This window comes from Cottoperca gobio, chromosome 14 (assembly GCF_900634415.1).
Source record: "Cottoperca gobio chromosome 14, fCotGob3.1, whole genome shotgun sequence".
NCBI lineage: Eukaryota > Metazoa > Chordata > Actinopteri > Perciformes > Bovichtidae > Cottoperca > Cottoperca gobio.
Genome location: NC_041368.1, coordinates 22,954,460 through 22,971,154, shown reverse-complemented (window position 1 = coordinate 22,971,154; position 16,695 = coordinate 22,954,460). Strand labels below are relative to the sequence as shown.

Sequence of the window (16,695 nt, the reverse complement as noted above, 5' to 3'; positions counted from 1 at the left end):
CCCCCACAGAGCGGTAGATAGAGAAGCTGGTATCTCTCCCTCTCTTCAACAATAGATTCCTCTCTGTAACAACTGTTGAATGTTGGCGAAAAACATTTTACAGCATATACTGGTTTATTATTTCTGTTGTTTTTTGCCACTTCAACATGGCACTGAGGTAAACTCTGCGACCAAACAACAACAAGGGCTTTTAAATTTAAGATGCGTAACAGCACCTGGTTTCTTAGTGTCTAAAATGAAATCCTTAAACAGAACACTAGATGTGTGGTGGTGATATTGGGTATATATATTCATGTCAAATATAAAATACCCAACTAAACTAAAACAACTTTTTACTTTTTTGACTTGAGCACTGGTCTAAAAAAAATGGACCTTTTGGTTTACTCGCCCGTTTTTTGACACCTGACTACAATCTTTACATCTACAATCTACAGCTGGAATAACTACACACATATGAATGTAGTTAAACTAGCAGCAAGCTACTGCAAAATACTGTTAAACTAGTTTAATTACATGTAGTTCACTACTCCCCAACAGCATGGTAGCATTGTCATTGTGAGCATGTTAGTTAGCATTTACCATAGCACACCGCTGTGCCTGACAAGCTTTAACTACAAAGTGGTAATGAAATAATAGAAAGTGTCAAACACAGGATTTATATGTACAATTCAGCAGTTATTCGAACACATTTGAACTCACTCCATGCAGTATATGAGCTGTAAGGTGGTGTAAATGTGAGTATGTGTGTAAATATTGACTTGAATGGTCTTTACTGAAGGTACTTTTCAGATACTGTGCAGCTAGCTGATTACCTCCTGGCCCTGCTTTACGAGTTTCATCTCATTTTGGTCATTGTGGAGCGCAGTAATACCTCTAAAAGACAATATTGCTCCACATTAAGAAGATGTGTTGGGCTCCAGACTGGTGTTTTCCATGATGCTGAGTGCTATAATATCATCGATGCTCTTTTAGGGCTGTGTCACATGACGACACTTATTGTGTTGCTATTGACCTTAATCTAATCAGTTATAGCTGGTTGCTCCAGTTTCTAAATAAATGGACACATTATGAGGCACATTGTGTACATGTGTTAGTCTGGAGAATGTGATGTGGAGGCACATCTAAATTAAAAATGGTTAAGTCACTTCACCAGATGGTGTTTATGTCATTTAAGACCCAGACGACTGTAATAGATATTTGTTTCTCTCGCCTGTTTTGCTGTCTTGTCTATAGTGTGGGTTCAATTAATTGGTTGTCAGCACCGTTTATTGTCTTTCATCAATTAAAAGTAATGTTAGCCTACTGCCTGGTTGTTCTACTTGCACAGGCTACACATTTATTATCTATTTTCTTCATTCAGGGATTAAGTGGCGTTGTTCATTCCAATTAGGGAACAATTAGTCATATTGTGCTGATGGGGGAGAGAGAGGTGAGGTTAAATGCTGAATCCCTGCAAAGACAGCAGCGCATCTGTACTTTTGGGGTCTGCTTGTGTTTCAATGACTACCACTAAAAAGATAATAGACTGCTGCCCCTGAGGAGAGTGTGCAGCACAAAATGTTGCTTTTCAAGGAAACTCTTTGTCACACGGACACAGAAACATGGACCGCGAAGCACAAAGGAAAAAAAGAGACTATTTAGAAAGGAGAAGCACAATGTTCACTTCCTGAAATGTTTTCGGAGAACTATTAAAAAATAACAGGAGACTGTAAATGTAAATTAATTATATTTCCTCATTTTAGGCGCTGGTCAGCAAGATATATATATTTAGAAATGTATTAATTAATGAGAATAGCATTTTAGTCATTTCCCCATGTCACTTTCTAAACCCCGCCGAGCACTTACGAGCCATGTGTTGGGGCTCAAATAGATTTTTTAAAGTGCTCTATTCTGTCTCTCTAATGGGTAACTGATAAAAGAAAAAACCTGCATTCCCACAATGACGGATTCATTTGGCAGTAAGCGGCACGCTGTGGGTAAATGAAATCAACTGGCAGAGCGTAATATGGCCATATGAATCTGCTGCTTTCAATCTATATGCACAGTAATGATGGAATGCCCCTGATGGTGGAAAGCAAAGAGCGGATACCTGGCAGAAACGGGAAGTGTGTTGTTTTAACCTGAAAATATTGGCTGCGAACGAGAGGTTTGCTTTATCAGGTGGAGCCCACACTTCTCACCGCAAGTCCTGTTCACAGGGGACTACAAATAACCAGCCAACATACTGTGCAGGGATTTTACTTCTATGATTTGGATCTTACTCTGTCATGAAGTATGGAGGTGGTTGTAGAGCATAAAGCAGAGCTAGCTTATATGCAACCAGAAAAGACACGACCAATGTTCCCTACTTGCAAGGTGAAGAATCATTTTTTAATTAGAGGAAGCTGTATAATTACCTGAAAACTCACGTGTCAGCGAGCACGGCGTGGCTGTTTTGGCTTTTAGAAACCAACAAATGCTAAAAACCTTTATATATTATGAATCCGTTTGGCCAAACATAATTTTAAAACAGTGGACACAAATAGGAATGACCTTATATAACATAAATAATCCATCTCTACCACATTATAAACTACCAAATAAGGTTATAGCAGCAACACCCACGAGTGAGTTATATTGAGTGCATTTTATTCATTTATTTCCGTATGAATTGAACTTTTCTTTTCTTCCTGTATTATTTCTTCTCTTCAGTTAAAAATGACGTCGCCAAACTTTTACTGATTCACAAATAATGTGCAAATAATCTTCAAACATCTTTAGTATTCTAATTTACCTATAAAGTAACTATTATTCTCAGCAGGCACATTAGGAATAATCAGCAGACTGTGACTCAGTCAGGATAACGAGGCCTGGGCCGGCTCCAGACTCCTTGATGTGAGGCAAAGGAGCTATCAATCACCCTGCACAGATAGGTATTCTCTTTAATCCAATCCGATGGCATAATCAAGCACAATGCCTGTGATTTCTGCCAGCCTCGTGAGATTTGTTCCAATTGAGCGGTCTGTCAGAGAGGCTTTGATTGCATTTGGAGCTCAGGCTGAGTTGAGGCATAAAGTGATGTTTTCTATCTGCACCCTTTGGAGAATTATACTCACAATAGCCCCGAGTTCTGTTTCTGAAAGAGCAAGATAAAATTTGCTTATTTCAAAAGGGCCTAATTTTCCAGTGCTCATGTTCAGTCCCCACTGCTTCCCTCTTCCCACAACCCACCTAGAGTATGATCCATAATTGACTTTATGAATGAGAGATGTGCTTCATATAAAAAGGCAATTCTTGTGTCTGCAGTGACTAAATGTTATAAAACAAATTATCAAACTCATACAGTTACCGCAGCATGCGAGGTTCATTATGTACAGCTTTCCATTTGTTTGCTTAAGCTTTTCCCATCTTGCCAGGACAGGGGTTATCTCACTGCGGTTTACAACAATGAATGTGTTCCTTGTGTGTTGGAGAAGCAGTTTGATGGTAAGAAAAAGAAAGCTACTTGTGAAACCCTGTTGTGAAAGGATTCGGGGAACAAAGCAGTGAATGAAGAGTATTGACGGGCACTAGGTTGAGTCGAGAGGTTGCACTGACAACCAAGAAGCGCGAGCGAGGCCACGGCCTACTGTTTGTCCTCTCAATCCCAACACCCACACACACACTCATTTACAAAGCTCGTGTGCACTTTGTGCAGTGGAGCGCTGTAATTGCTCATAACTCGTGACTGTGATAGATGCCATTGTATACATCCCATTAAGGTCTATTTTTAATCTGTCATGTTTCCATGTTAACCAATATTTTATAGAGCTTTTGTGAATTTTATTTGTAAACATGAGAAATGTCAATCCCAAACGGCGGTGCTAAAGAAAAATGTTAATAGTGGGAGAATGATTGACAATCATAAACGCACATCATTAGATTCACTTGTTAAATGAAACCAGGACAATTATATACCATAGAAGACGCAGAGGGATAATAGATGTGCAAGAAATGGTTATTAATACTCGCTTTTGCTTAAAGAAATAATCAAACATTTTGGGAAAAACATGCTGATGTGTTGAGGTGAGCACTTTGATATCAATCTCATGTCGGGGTGTTAAGAACAAAGCTGGTGTCTTAGCTTAGCTTAGCATACAGTAAAGGGGGAATCATCGGGACATATCTCTCTTTTGTTTAAAACAAAAAACTATTCAAATAAATTCTTGAAGCCTGGAAGTTCATCTTGATCTTGTGTTATATATTGAGTTACTACTTTTAGCTTTCCGCATCGCACATCTTTATTAGCGAATGGAAAGTAAGCGTAAAGCCGCACATATACGTAAATTTGTGACGTGAAAGCAGACGCACGTTTATCTCTGGCATAAATGCATTATTTGAAACTCGCCCATTATTATCTGAACTCTGGCTTTTACTGTATTTGAGAATGTACGTTATTCCTATGTGAACACATGCTTGCCGTAAATATCGGATAGCATGTGAAATAATAAAAATAAAAATGGAAAACGATGAAACTGGGTGAGCATGCATATGAATATGATTTCCACTGTGGCATGAAGATGGAGATATATGGAGGGATTGTGTGCGTGGGATACACACACATACACACAAAGATAAACGGCTTGTGTGAGGGTGATACTGTACCTTGGTTGGCTTCAGGGAAGGAGATGGTGGTGGTGGTGGTGATGGTGGTGGTGGTGGCTGTGGTGGGTATAGGGGTAGTGGTGGGAGCATCTGGATGAGAGGACAAATACATGACAAACACAGGGGGGGAAACAGATGAGTAAAAAAGCCATGAGGATAAAGTAAAGTCACTGTGAAGCGATGGTATCGTTGTTTGATGTATGACCAACATCTCATCGTGTGTCGGCTGCAGACCTTTTGATGAATTGGCAATGACAGGGCATTAAATAATGTACATGCAACGATGACACTGCAACACATCTTCTGGTCTTACAGCGTGTTGATCAAAGCTCTTGTTGGGAACTCTTCTCTTTTATGTCTACTCACCGGCTACACACCGTGACATGAAGTACTGACAATGCTAGTGAGCTCATTATTATTACAAGTGATTAAACGTCTAATGAGTAACACATGCTGCTGTTGTACTTATGCTGTCATTGTTATGCACTGAGCGATCTTGACAAACAAATGTGCCTGTGCATTCTTAATATCTCCATGGAGAAGAGTTGGCGAGGATACTGGCAACAAAAAAAAGCAACATTTGATGTATAAACTCAAATATAACGACACAATAAATGGCAGTGCACAACAACACAAGGAGGGGAAATAATACGCACACATAACAAATAAAAAGAATGAGGAGCATCAAGCCGAGATGTTGAGAACGGACTTTGACAAGAGATCATTTTCCCTCCCACAGCTTTCTCTTTTTTCCTTCATTATCCGGGTTGGACTCCCACCCTGACAGTGACCAGGGGGAGATATCAAAAGTGACATTTCCCTTGTTGAAGTGGCAGGGCTGCACTGATATGAAGCCGCTGGCAGTGCTGCTTGGTTAAAGACCTCCCGTGCTGCTCTGATTGCTTTGGATTGGACTGGAAAAGCATTATTAAAAAGGTGCTGAAATAAGTTATTTCTGGCTGTTGATAAGGAGGAAGGCCACACTTAGGGTTAGGAAAGGAAACGTGTCTGGACAAGGAAGGGGGAGGCTGATGGAAGTCCAGGAGACAAGCAGTGTGCAGGTGCATGTGAGGACATTGCATCAGCTATGTTGCAGACGCACACGGCAGCTATGAAACAGAACAGCAGGTGCAAAGCTTCGTTCTTGCAGGTGGCACAAATGACAACATCTTAGCTGCTATTAGTTCTCTTGCACCGTCGGCAGTATACATCGCCATGTCAGTATTTGTCTTTCAAAAGTGCTGTTACTCTTATTTCTCACCTTTGATTCTCGACATGGGGACCTGTAGGAGACCACGCACCTATTCTGGCTCGCAAGTAAATAGAGGAAAGCCTCGCACTCGCTCTGAGGTTCAATCTTTCACCTTCTTCATGATTGAGACGATGTGCCAAAACGTAAAAAAAAAAAAAAAGAAGAAATAAAAAGATTGCATAAGAGTTATGAGAACTCTGATGAGGCTTGAAATTGCACCACAGCTTGAATGATACTGGATGCTTCTGGTTTCAGATATTTAGCATAATGTTACTGTGTTTTCAATGGGAGGACACTGAATCCAGCTAAATGGAAGAATATATTTCAAAAGAAATACTTTACAGTGTGTCACATGACATTAAGGGCGTCTGTTTATATCATTCATCTCTAACTAATTATAAATAGAAGCTACAGAATTCTAATCACAATTACTGGTTAATAAAGTGAGGTAATTCTGGTGATGACCAAAAACCAACAATGATCCTTCCAACACATCTCGTGTGGAGCCAACGCCTTTAACGTATTCTTACGAGCCGTTCAACTTTGCATCTGAAGTCTCAAACAAACCATGTACTGCTGTTTGAGTGTTGTTTGCTAAAAGCTACTGCAACTACTGAGCTTTTTCAAACAATACATTTGATTTATGGCGCTTTCACAAGACATAGTGCGTTCGGTCATTTAGTCTGGTTTGGTTTCACGGCGTAGGGCCATGTACGAATGAGCGGGCGCCGGAAACGTACTCGCGTCTTTCTTCTTGGTCAGAAGTTTGGCGAATCCCTTCTCCTCTAGTTTATCTCAAATGACTTTATAAACGTCACTATCTTAGTGGACTTTATTTAGCATATTCTGCATGTTCTCTTCGGCCCAGAGGTCACGCAAACATCTGGTTGAACCGCGCAGCAGTTGGATTAAAACGCACTAAACGTTGGTTTATGAAAGCGCCCTGACAGGTTTACATCTTCAGTTGGAAAGAACTGAAAGACGAACTCATACATTGTTGGTCAAAACCAGCTTCATCCTTCAATTCGGTCTCCAGTAGAGACGTAATGTAGAAAACACATTCAAGGATCCAAACTCCGTAATGGTACAGTAAAAACCATTGTTGGTTGTAGGTTAGTCTTTATGGGATCTGTGGACTTTGCGTTGTTGAGAAAAGTGATGTGTTCCATTCTTAACAGTAATTGAACAGGCTGCACGAGTAGCGCGGACAGAAAACTGCTTTTCTCAAAAAGCTGCATTAAATCACGATGATTACTTTTCTGCTGTTAACTGAATGTACACCAGTAATTATTGATGTTCCCAGTGAAGGTATTATCACTATGACATCACTGCGAATTGAAAATGCAATACATACAAAGTCACATTAAAGAGATAATAAAAGTGATCCTGATGTTCGCAGAGCAGGATGTCTTCCCTGAGGGTACAGAGGTTGTTGATCACAGAGAGAGGCCTTTCCCGAGTTAGTGCACAAATCTGCTCACAATTGTTATTTTAGAAAATCATCTATTTTATGCGTTTAAAGAAAAACTCATCACGTAATTCAAATACAAGGCAGAGAGGTCCGTGTGGCCCCTCAGAACTCTGCCTGAAGCACATTTTAAAATGCTAATGAAGGCCTTCGGGTGATCTGGATTATTATTCAAACTCTGTTGATGTACGATATGTTTTTAATCTATCAACAATTTTGTTCTTTTAAAGACAACCATGACAAAACAAAAGGCTGTGCACACCGAAATGCAGACAAAGGCGTTGAGAAACGATCCATTGGGAAGTCGGCTGGCAGACGAAGCTTGAGCTGATGAGTTTCACACATGCTTCAGAGCCACACAACTCCAGCTCGGGGTGGTGCTGTCTAATTGGTTTTATCCCATCATGAACTGTGAGGGTCCAGCAGATGTTTGGGACCATCAGTGTCAACAACTCATTAAAAAAGTTACCAGTAAAAAACTAAATATTAAACATTAAAGATGAAAAGAAAGACGATTGACACTAAATTTCTCTATTTCTTTGTGTGTTGCTAGCTGGTGCAATGTATCAGAATCACACCGGAGCTTATTGACTTTCAAATGTGACAGCAAGAATGTGCTTCTCCTCCCGCTGAGTCACCGGGCCGTGTTTACTGATGAGGCTTATGAGTCCTGAATGAACGGAGCAGGACTGCATGAAGCTCTGAGATGCAGCCAGACAGGAATCATTCCTGCAAAAGCCGGTGAGTTAAAGAACTCCACGTGAGAAACACTCCCGACCTGCACAGTAATCACACCAGATAAGATGAAACATAAACAAAAGCTACTTTCAGCACAGAGTAAATGATGATTAATGAAAAAAACACATGACTTATTGAGACTACTCAACCAGTAAGGTATTGTATAGTGGAGTGTATTATAGTACAGTGACGTGTAGTATAGTGAAGCCGGGCTCAGCCTTTCAGTACACGCCTGGTTGTGACGCGTTACTCAGGGACGTTGCATCACGTGACATAACGTCACAGTTAGGTTTAGTCTACAAAATCAATTAATCAATCAATGCAATAATGAAGCTACGGACGTACAGTCATGTGACTCAGTGACATAACGTTATAGTCAGGGTTCAAGGTTAATTGTAAAGAAGCTGTAATTTCGTCTGGTGGTATGGCAGCAGATACTTCTGTATCACAAGACAGACAGCAGGGTGAGCAGGCTGTGTCTGGGGCGAGTAGTATCCTGAGGGCTCCTCTCACTGTTCTCCCTGATGCTCAGTCGGTGGGTACAGATGATGTTTATGGAGTTTTAATCAGGCGCTGCAGAACCCACCGGTCCTGGGCCGTGCACGTACCATGCCAGCTCGTAATGCTTCCATTCAAACTAAATAAATAAACTCAGCTTTTGGATAAAGTATATTACAGTAAAGTAAAGTTAAGTTTAGTATAGTATAGTTTAAGTATAGTATATTATATTATAGTAAAGTATAGTAAAGTTTAGTATAGTATAGTATAGTAAAGTATAGTATATTATAGTAAAGTATATTATAGTAAAGTATAGTATATTATAGTAAAGTATAGTATATTATATTAAAGTATAGTATATTATATTAAAGTATAGTATATTATAGTAAAGTATATTATAGTAAAGTATAGTATATTATAGTAAAGTATAGTATATTATATTAAAGTATAGTATATTATAGTAAAGTATATTATAGTAAAGTATAGTATATTATATTAAAGTATAGTATATTATAGTAAAGTATAGTATATTATATTATAGTAAAGTATAGTATATTATATTATAGTAAAGTATAGTAAAGTTTAGTATAGTTTAGTATAGTGTAGTTTAGTATAGTGTAGTTTAGTAAAGTATATTATAGTTTAGTAAAGTATACTATTGTTTAGTATTGTTTAGTATAGTTTAGTATAGTGTAGTATTGTAAAGTATAGTATTGTTTAGTAAAGTATATTATAGTTTAGTAAAGTATAGTTTAGTATATTATAGTAAAGTATAGTAAAGTATAGATTAGTATAGTATACAGTAGTATAGTATATTATAGTTTAGTATAGTATAGTACAGTGCAGAGTAGTATAATACAGTATAGTATAGTTTAGTATCATATAGTTTAGTATAGTATAGTACAGTATAGTGCAGAGTAGTGTAGTATAGTACAGTATAGTGCAGAGTAGTGTAGTATAGTACAGTATAGTACAGTATAGTGCAGAGTAGTATAATACAGTATAGTATAGTTTAGTATAGTATAGTACAGTATAGTATAGTTTAGTATCATATAGTTTAGTATAGTATAGTACAGTATAGTGCAGAGTAGTGTAGTATAGTACAGTATAGTGCAGAGTAGTGTAGTATAGTACAGTATAGTACAGTATAGTGCAGAGTAGTATAATACAGTATAGTATAGTTTAGTATAGTATAGTACAGTATAGTATAGTTTAGTATCATATAGTTTAGTATAGTATAGTACAGTATAGTGCAGAGTAGTATAGTATAGTACAGTATAGTATAGTTTAGTATCATATAGTTTAGTATAGTACAGTATAGTGTAGTATCATATAGTGTAGTATAGTACAGTATAGTGTAGTATCATATAGTGTAGTATAGTACAGTATAGTGTAGTATCATATAGTGTAGTATAGTACAGTATAGTGTAGTATCATATAGTGTAGTATAGTACAGTATAGTGTAGTATCATATAGTATAGTATAGTACAGTATAGTGTAGTATCATATAGTGTAGTATAGTACAGTATAGTGTAGTATCATATAGTGTAGTATAGTACAGTATAGTGTAGTATCATATAGTGTAGTATAGTACAGTATAGTGTAGTTTAGTATCGTATAGTTTAGTATAGTATAGTACAGTATAGTGTAGTTTAGTATCATATAGTGTAGTACAGTACAGTATAGTGTAGTTTAGTATCATATAGTGTAGTATAGTACAGTTTAGTATAGTTTAGTGTAGTATAGTTTAGTACAGTATAGTTTAGTAAATATTAGGGTAGTAACTATATCATCTGTGGAAAATAGAATCTTGACGTAATACAACATTTGAATCGGGAAATGTGGCTTCAGGTTTTCTCCACTACAAACAGAAACTGTAGAAGTACTTTAAGAGGAAAGACTCTCACTGCAGATACATCACATTCGGATTAAGTAACGTCAGACAGATGTCAGTTTATCGTGAGCTGCTTCTCAAAGTAGACTCCTCGGTTTAGGTCAGGGAAATAGCCTTTAGTTTAACCTTCTCAAAGAAATATTTATGGTTAAATGTGAAGGAAAACCAGAGACATAAGACATAAATTCTGTTATTGAGATCATGTTGAGTAGAAACATTTGCTACCTGTCAGTGTTAGGGGGAAGTTTTGAGAGCAATCAAATTCAATCATTTTAAGAAAACAGCCACTACAACATTATCCTTTGATCTGGAGATGAATGCTGGGATCCCAACTTATAGAAATGTACTCAAATTACCACTGCAATAAACTGATGCATGGCACAGAAATCTAAGGGTTGATTCATAAGAGGGAGACCAAATTCAAAATACAACTTTCTCGCAAATTTGTTTTGGAAGTGATAAATTACTTTTCCTCCTCACAACATTTTACACCAGCAATTTCACTTCCACTCAGGTGCAATTTCAGCAAACTAAGAGCGCTTGCAGCTTGAATAGGATGTTTTGGGACACTTTGCACCTCTGGAAGGAAATGTTGGAGGCCACTTAAAAAGCTAACAATGACTCGTGGAGAAACTCCCACGTGCTTTAATAGAGAAGAAGTGTGAAGTAAGTAGGAAGACGACTGAGAGCAACAGGGTCACTAAACATGCTGCTGGTGTGCAATAAAGCCAGTGCTGGTAAAGGAACAGGGAGGAAAAGAACTCAGTTATTTGGTAAGCGGCAGCCTGTAAACAACTTAAAACCCCTCGACACTGGGTCTCACTTAAAAACCTTGATGGTTGTGTTTTCTTACCCTGTGAAGTAAGAATGGCAGTGAGCACAGTAAAGACTGCATTCGTCACACTGTTAACAATGTTAGTGTCAGCCGGTCTCACGGTGCTCTCCATCACTTAGCGTTAACAGTACTCAGGAACCAGATGTGTCAGAGGAGAAGCCGGTCAGAGATGCATTTTTCTGCCTCTCAAGCAGGGGGAGTGTTGCCGTGCGGACTTAAAATTGAATTAAAATTGATATTGTTGCTTGTTTTTAACTTTTATTAAAAAGAAAATGAAATCTTAATAAAACATTTCTGCTTATTTCATGATAGCTTTTGGGATACTGTGGTGTGTTAAATCTAGAACATGGTGCATTTTGTCAGACTGCTGCAGGGACTTTATAATTATTTTCCCTCCTTGCTTGTTGCATTCTAACTAGATGTGTCTTGTCGTTAACTTCTTAGGTCTAAAATTAGAATGTCTTAATTCACTTTTACACAGCTGTCAGCTGTGACATTAAACATGTATTTGTTATGATCAAATCATTTATGAATGGTTAAAAACTAGCGAGTCGACGCTGTTGTTTTCTAAATTAACAGTACCATCTGTAGTACTCCAAGGTACCACTAGGGGTACCCTTATTTGAGAAACAGCGCTTTATATTATCACTGTATTAAGTAGCTGCTGCTTCTCTGATTTCTCTCATGGGGGAGTGTGTGTGTGTGTGTGTGTGTGTGTGTGTGTGTGTGTGTGTGTGTGTGTGTGTGTGTGTGTGTGTGTGTTTAACTTGTTTACTATGTTTTGCATTTTTATTTGTACTTTATAAATACTTCAGAAGGATATAAATAATATTAAAATTGTTGCATAATTTTCAGAACTATTGTAATTTTAAAGTCTTTTGGTCTGAAGGGGAAGTTAAATGTTACATACGAGGGCCCAGCAGGTTAAATAGAAGCCTGAAGAAAAAGACACACACTCTGGATCCATCTTGTTCTTCCTCATGTCCATCTCTATTATCATCTTTATTCTTGTGTCAGCAGCGGTCCCTGCCGAAGACCGACAGAGAACTCTACAACAAAAGCAACGCTCTCAGCTGTCTTAACTCCTAATTAAACCTTCTCTTTACGGGTATCCATGTGTGTGTGTGTGTGTGTGTGTGTGTGTGTGTGTGTGTGTGTGTGTGTGTGTGTGTGTGTGTGTGTGTTTTTGTGTGTGCATACATGCCCTCATCTAGGCTCCTGTTTAGGTAAATGCTCGACTACAGAGGCATGTGCATGGTGGTGATAGTTTAGGGTGGTGTGTGTGTGTGTGTGTGTGTGTGTGTGTGTGTGTGTGTGTGTGTGTGTGTGTGTTTGTGTGTGTGCATACATGCCCTCATCTAGGCTCCTGTTTAGGTAAATGCTCGACTACAGAGGCATGTGCATGGTGGTGATAGTTAATGGTGGTGTGTGTGTGTGTGTGTGTGTGTGTGTGTGTGTGTGTGTGTGTGGGGGGGGGGATCTGAAACATAAAGTGAGAATCAGCTTCTGAAAGCTCAGCCACAATATCCTGTCTTCCCATTAGCAAGGCGAAGGTTCGGCATGATTTGCTGTTGAATTACAGTCGACATTAGTGGTGTGGGAGTCACGGACACATCAAAGTCATCAAAAGACTGGCTCTAAAAGGATGGAGGCTTTCTGTGGTTTTAATGGCTGCTGGGTTTTTTTTGGTGCAAGGCTTTTAGTTGCCCACGTGTTGCATTACCGTGTTTATCTTTGTCTTTCTCTCACCATAGGGGGATGTGTGGGTGGTTGAGAGAGGGGCGACTTGCAGCCCTCACCATGGTATTTTGTTGTTTAGGCCCGGGGAGAAAGGCATACAAAAAGCCTGCTACAATTACCTTAAAATTCACACTTCATGCAAAGTTGTGGACGATGGATCGCACAACCGTGAGCAACAATGCGGCTTAATTTGCATCCACAGTTCTCACCATACTAACCTCTAATAACAAGAACTCCAAACTTCTGATTTTAATGCTCCACTTTAACTCTTAACTATCATGAAATTGAAACACTTTGTCAGACAAAGTTTATTAAGTTGTTCACCTCTTATCTTAGCTCAGAACTGATCCTGACTCAAACAAATTCTTAAAGAAATCCGCACTGGGAAATTCCTTCAATCCAAATTTCTGTTGTTTAAACTGATTCTTACAAAGAATACACACACACACACACACACACACACACACACACACACACACACACACACACACACACACACACACACACACACACACACACACACACACACACACACACACCTAGTATAGCCTACCAGCTGTAATATAGCAGGTGGCAGTAAGCCGTTTCCCTGATTTTCAACAGTACCGCTGTTGTTTTATTGCACTGATCATTAGCGCAGCAACTCGCCGTGCTGTAAATAACATCCATTCAGCTGGTGTCCGTGTGGTATGGCATTCAGAGTCCCCCCCCCCCCCCCCCCCCCCCAACATAAAAAAGAAGGCCTTTCACTCTGCTAATTCCCTCTGACAATAGCAGCCAAATAATTTCTCTGCGGGCTCAGGGTCTACAAAAAGTGATAGTGAAGTCATTTTGGGCAGGGAAAATGAGCACATTAGAGTGTAATGTCCTGCTCAGGGAGAGGATGTGACTGCGTATCAACAGTATAAAAGCATGTTAAGATAATGCTTATGGGGATGAGAGAAAACATAGATAACGAGAGGAGGATGCATCAACAGGAAGCCGAACAAATGAATAAATCTGATAGAAGTAGGGTGAGGCAGGTTATAGTAATGGATTACTTCAGGTTTGTGGGAGGTAGAACATACACACCACACTCATATTGATCCCCAGCTAGGTTTGGACTGTGGGGTTCCACGCATAAACTACAACTAAACTTACACCATGATGATTGATAGATGCAGTTTGTCCTTTTCAAAATCGTCGTAAAACCCTTTGAGACCAATTTGTGATTTTCGGTTATATAAATAACATCGACTTGAACTTCGCATGTATTCAAATGTTTATGTGGCTTTTGGATCCATAAATTGAAAATGAAATCCGATGACTGAATGGAGCTGATGGAGTTATTACTTCATCTAACGGTTGATCTTCCTACCAGATTGTCTAAATGTTGGTCCTCCCCACACTGCTGGGACACAACTCTGACAGCCCCTTTCTTACATTTTAATTTAATAACTTAAAGGTAGTCACAACTATTCTTCAAAATCCCCAAAGTACATTGTGTATGTAAATGCAGGAATATAAACCTATCTCCAGGTCATCCAAATAGTCAAACAATACACAGAGAGAAACAATACTGAGGACATGACCTCCTCTTTGGTAGAGAAAATAGCAGTGCGTTAAAAACATCTCAAGGAGCTGCTTTGGTGTGGGTGTGTTGCTACAGGCACTGGTGAGGAGATGAAATATAATTCAGTTTGAGTAATCGGGAGTTTGCACGCTTATCAGAGGCCAAAACAGTTTGCCTGCATTCTGTTTTCTATTGTGTACAATTTTCTCAATGTACAGTAGCCTCAAGACCCAATGTTTCTGAATCCAGGTGCAGAGCAGAAAGGGTAGTCAGGTGAACAAAGTGGACAGAGCGAAGCAACACGCTCCTGGTATTGGTTATATCCACAGTGCAGTTGGCAAGAGAGGGATTAAAAGTATACTGCACCCGTATTAAAACACAGCACCTATTAAAAGTCAGTCTGCATACCTTGGATTATGCTAATGGTTTAGCCTTTAGCATGCTACTGCGGCTAGCAATGAGCACCAGTGCCAATAACTTGTAAATATCATCAGCAACATGTGAAGGATTCTGGTGTCTATGTTCATGGGACAATCTCTCATAAGATAAAGAGATCCAGGTAGAAAGAGAGACAGTAAAGTGAGGGAGGGTCAGTGTTAGACCTGCGTACCATAGACGTAGAGGATGTAGTCATCGAAAGACTCCCCCACTGTGTTGGAGGCCACACAGCGGTAGGTTCCGTTGTAGGACTTGTTTAGGTTTTCAATGTAAAGATCACCGTTGGTGATGACGGCATGGGAGGGCACATCGTCATCCACCTTGACCCAGTTCACCCGCTTTGGCCTGAAATGAAAAGCAGAGCACCAGTTAGATCCCATGAATAAGAGAGACTTTCAAAAAGAATGGAAGTGAAAGGTTATGTGATCCATTTAGCAACCAAATTAAAAGTCTAAAGAACTGCCCTGAGGGCGGCAAACTTCATTGCATCCCAAAGTAAGAAATGTGGATAGTTTCTGCTATTCTTAGATTCCTAACACTAATAAGGGCTAAAAATGTAAAATGTGACCTCTGCAGGGCACAGAACTGACAATGGCATTGCCACATTTAAGAGTTTAATTTTTTTTTTGGGAAACCTGGATGTCTTCAGCACGTCACGTCTTTTGACACTAATTACATCATGCAATATCTTGTGTGCAAAGAAATTGTATCATAAGTGTGGCACTAGCGAAAGCTAAGCTAATGTTTCTGAAAAGACATTCATTCATTCCTATTTTAAGTCTTGCTACCGTCAAATATTTGTAGCTTTTTACTTGCTCAAGAATTTTCCAAGTCATTTGCCATCACCTGCAACAGATCTACTACGCCCATCAACCCTGTTAGGTCTGTGAACATCCATAACAACTGTTGATGCATTTGGGCTAATAGTTGTTTATGAGGTTGACAATGTAACCTAGGACATCAAAGGTCCTATATGTTCTGGAAATGTCTTGATAAGCAACTTTTTCGAACAAGCGGAAATTAAGGATTCATCCTCTGAACTCCATCAACATCAATAGAAGATTGCTTCGACATTTCGCCAATGCTTTTTGTAAAAACCTGTCATGGACAAGTCAAGTGTTGAATTATTTTCAGTACACGATGAACTTCACCTTGCAGAGGCTTAACACTTAATTTCAATGGAAAATGGTCTTCTGTGAATGTATACAAAAAAAAAAACAATGCTTCACCATAATTGTGTTATGTCCAAACTCCTACTCTGTATCTCGCAGGTGATCTGCATGCCTCCTGCGATCAGTAGCTGATCTCTGGCATCTGTTGTTTGGCCTTTAAAAGCTCTCTCTGGCCCCGCCCACGCTCCCTCTGTCTCCTGTTGCAGCCAGCAGTGTTTCATCCACCACCTTTTGTTCCTTTGTCTACTTTTAATATCAATATATACCTTTGTGAGAACATATCACATTTATATTGCCCTTGTCACAAAGTCATCATGTTCGCTTGTTGTTTATCAGAGTATTTCTGTTTTTCTGCTAAAATAATATGTTTTGGCAAACGACTCAAATCTTGTGATGTTGGAGCATCCTTGAACCAGAACGAGAAGAGTTCTCTCTCTCTATCAGTACTGTATTATAAACTACCTGAAATGTTTCCCCCTAATTTC

The 16,695-nt window shown here is 39.1% G+C and overlaps 1 protein-coding gene across 1 annotated transcript in view; it reads right to left on the bottom strand.

Moving 5' to 3' along the window:
• The window catches only part of cadm1a (cell adhesion molecule 1a), a 310,203-nt gene that overhangs the window by 25,049 nt on the left and 268,459 nt on the right, over positions 1-16,695 (bottom strand). The window contains 2 exon segments of the mRNA XM_029448212.1: positions 4,624-4,713; positions 15,211-15,383. Coding sequence (XP_029304072.1) covers positions 4,624-4,713; positions 15,211-15,383 — 263 coding nt within the window.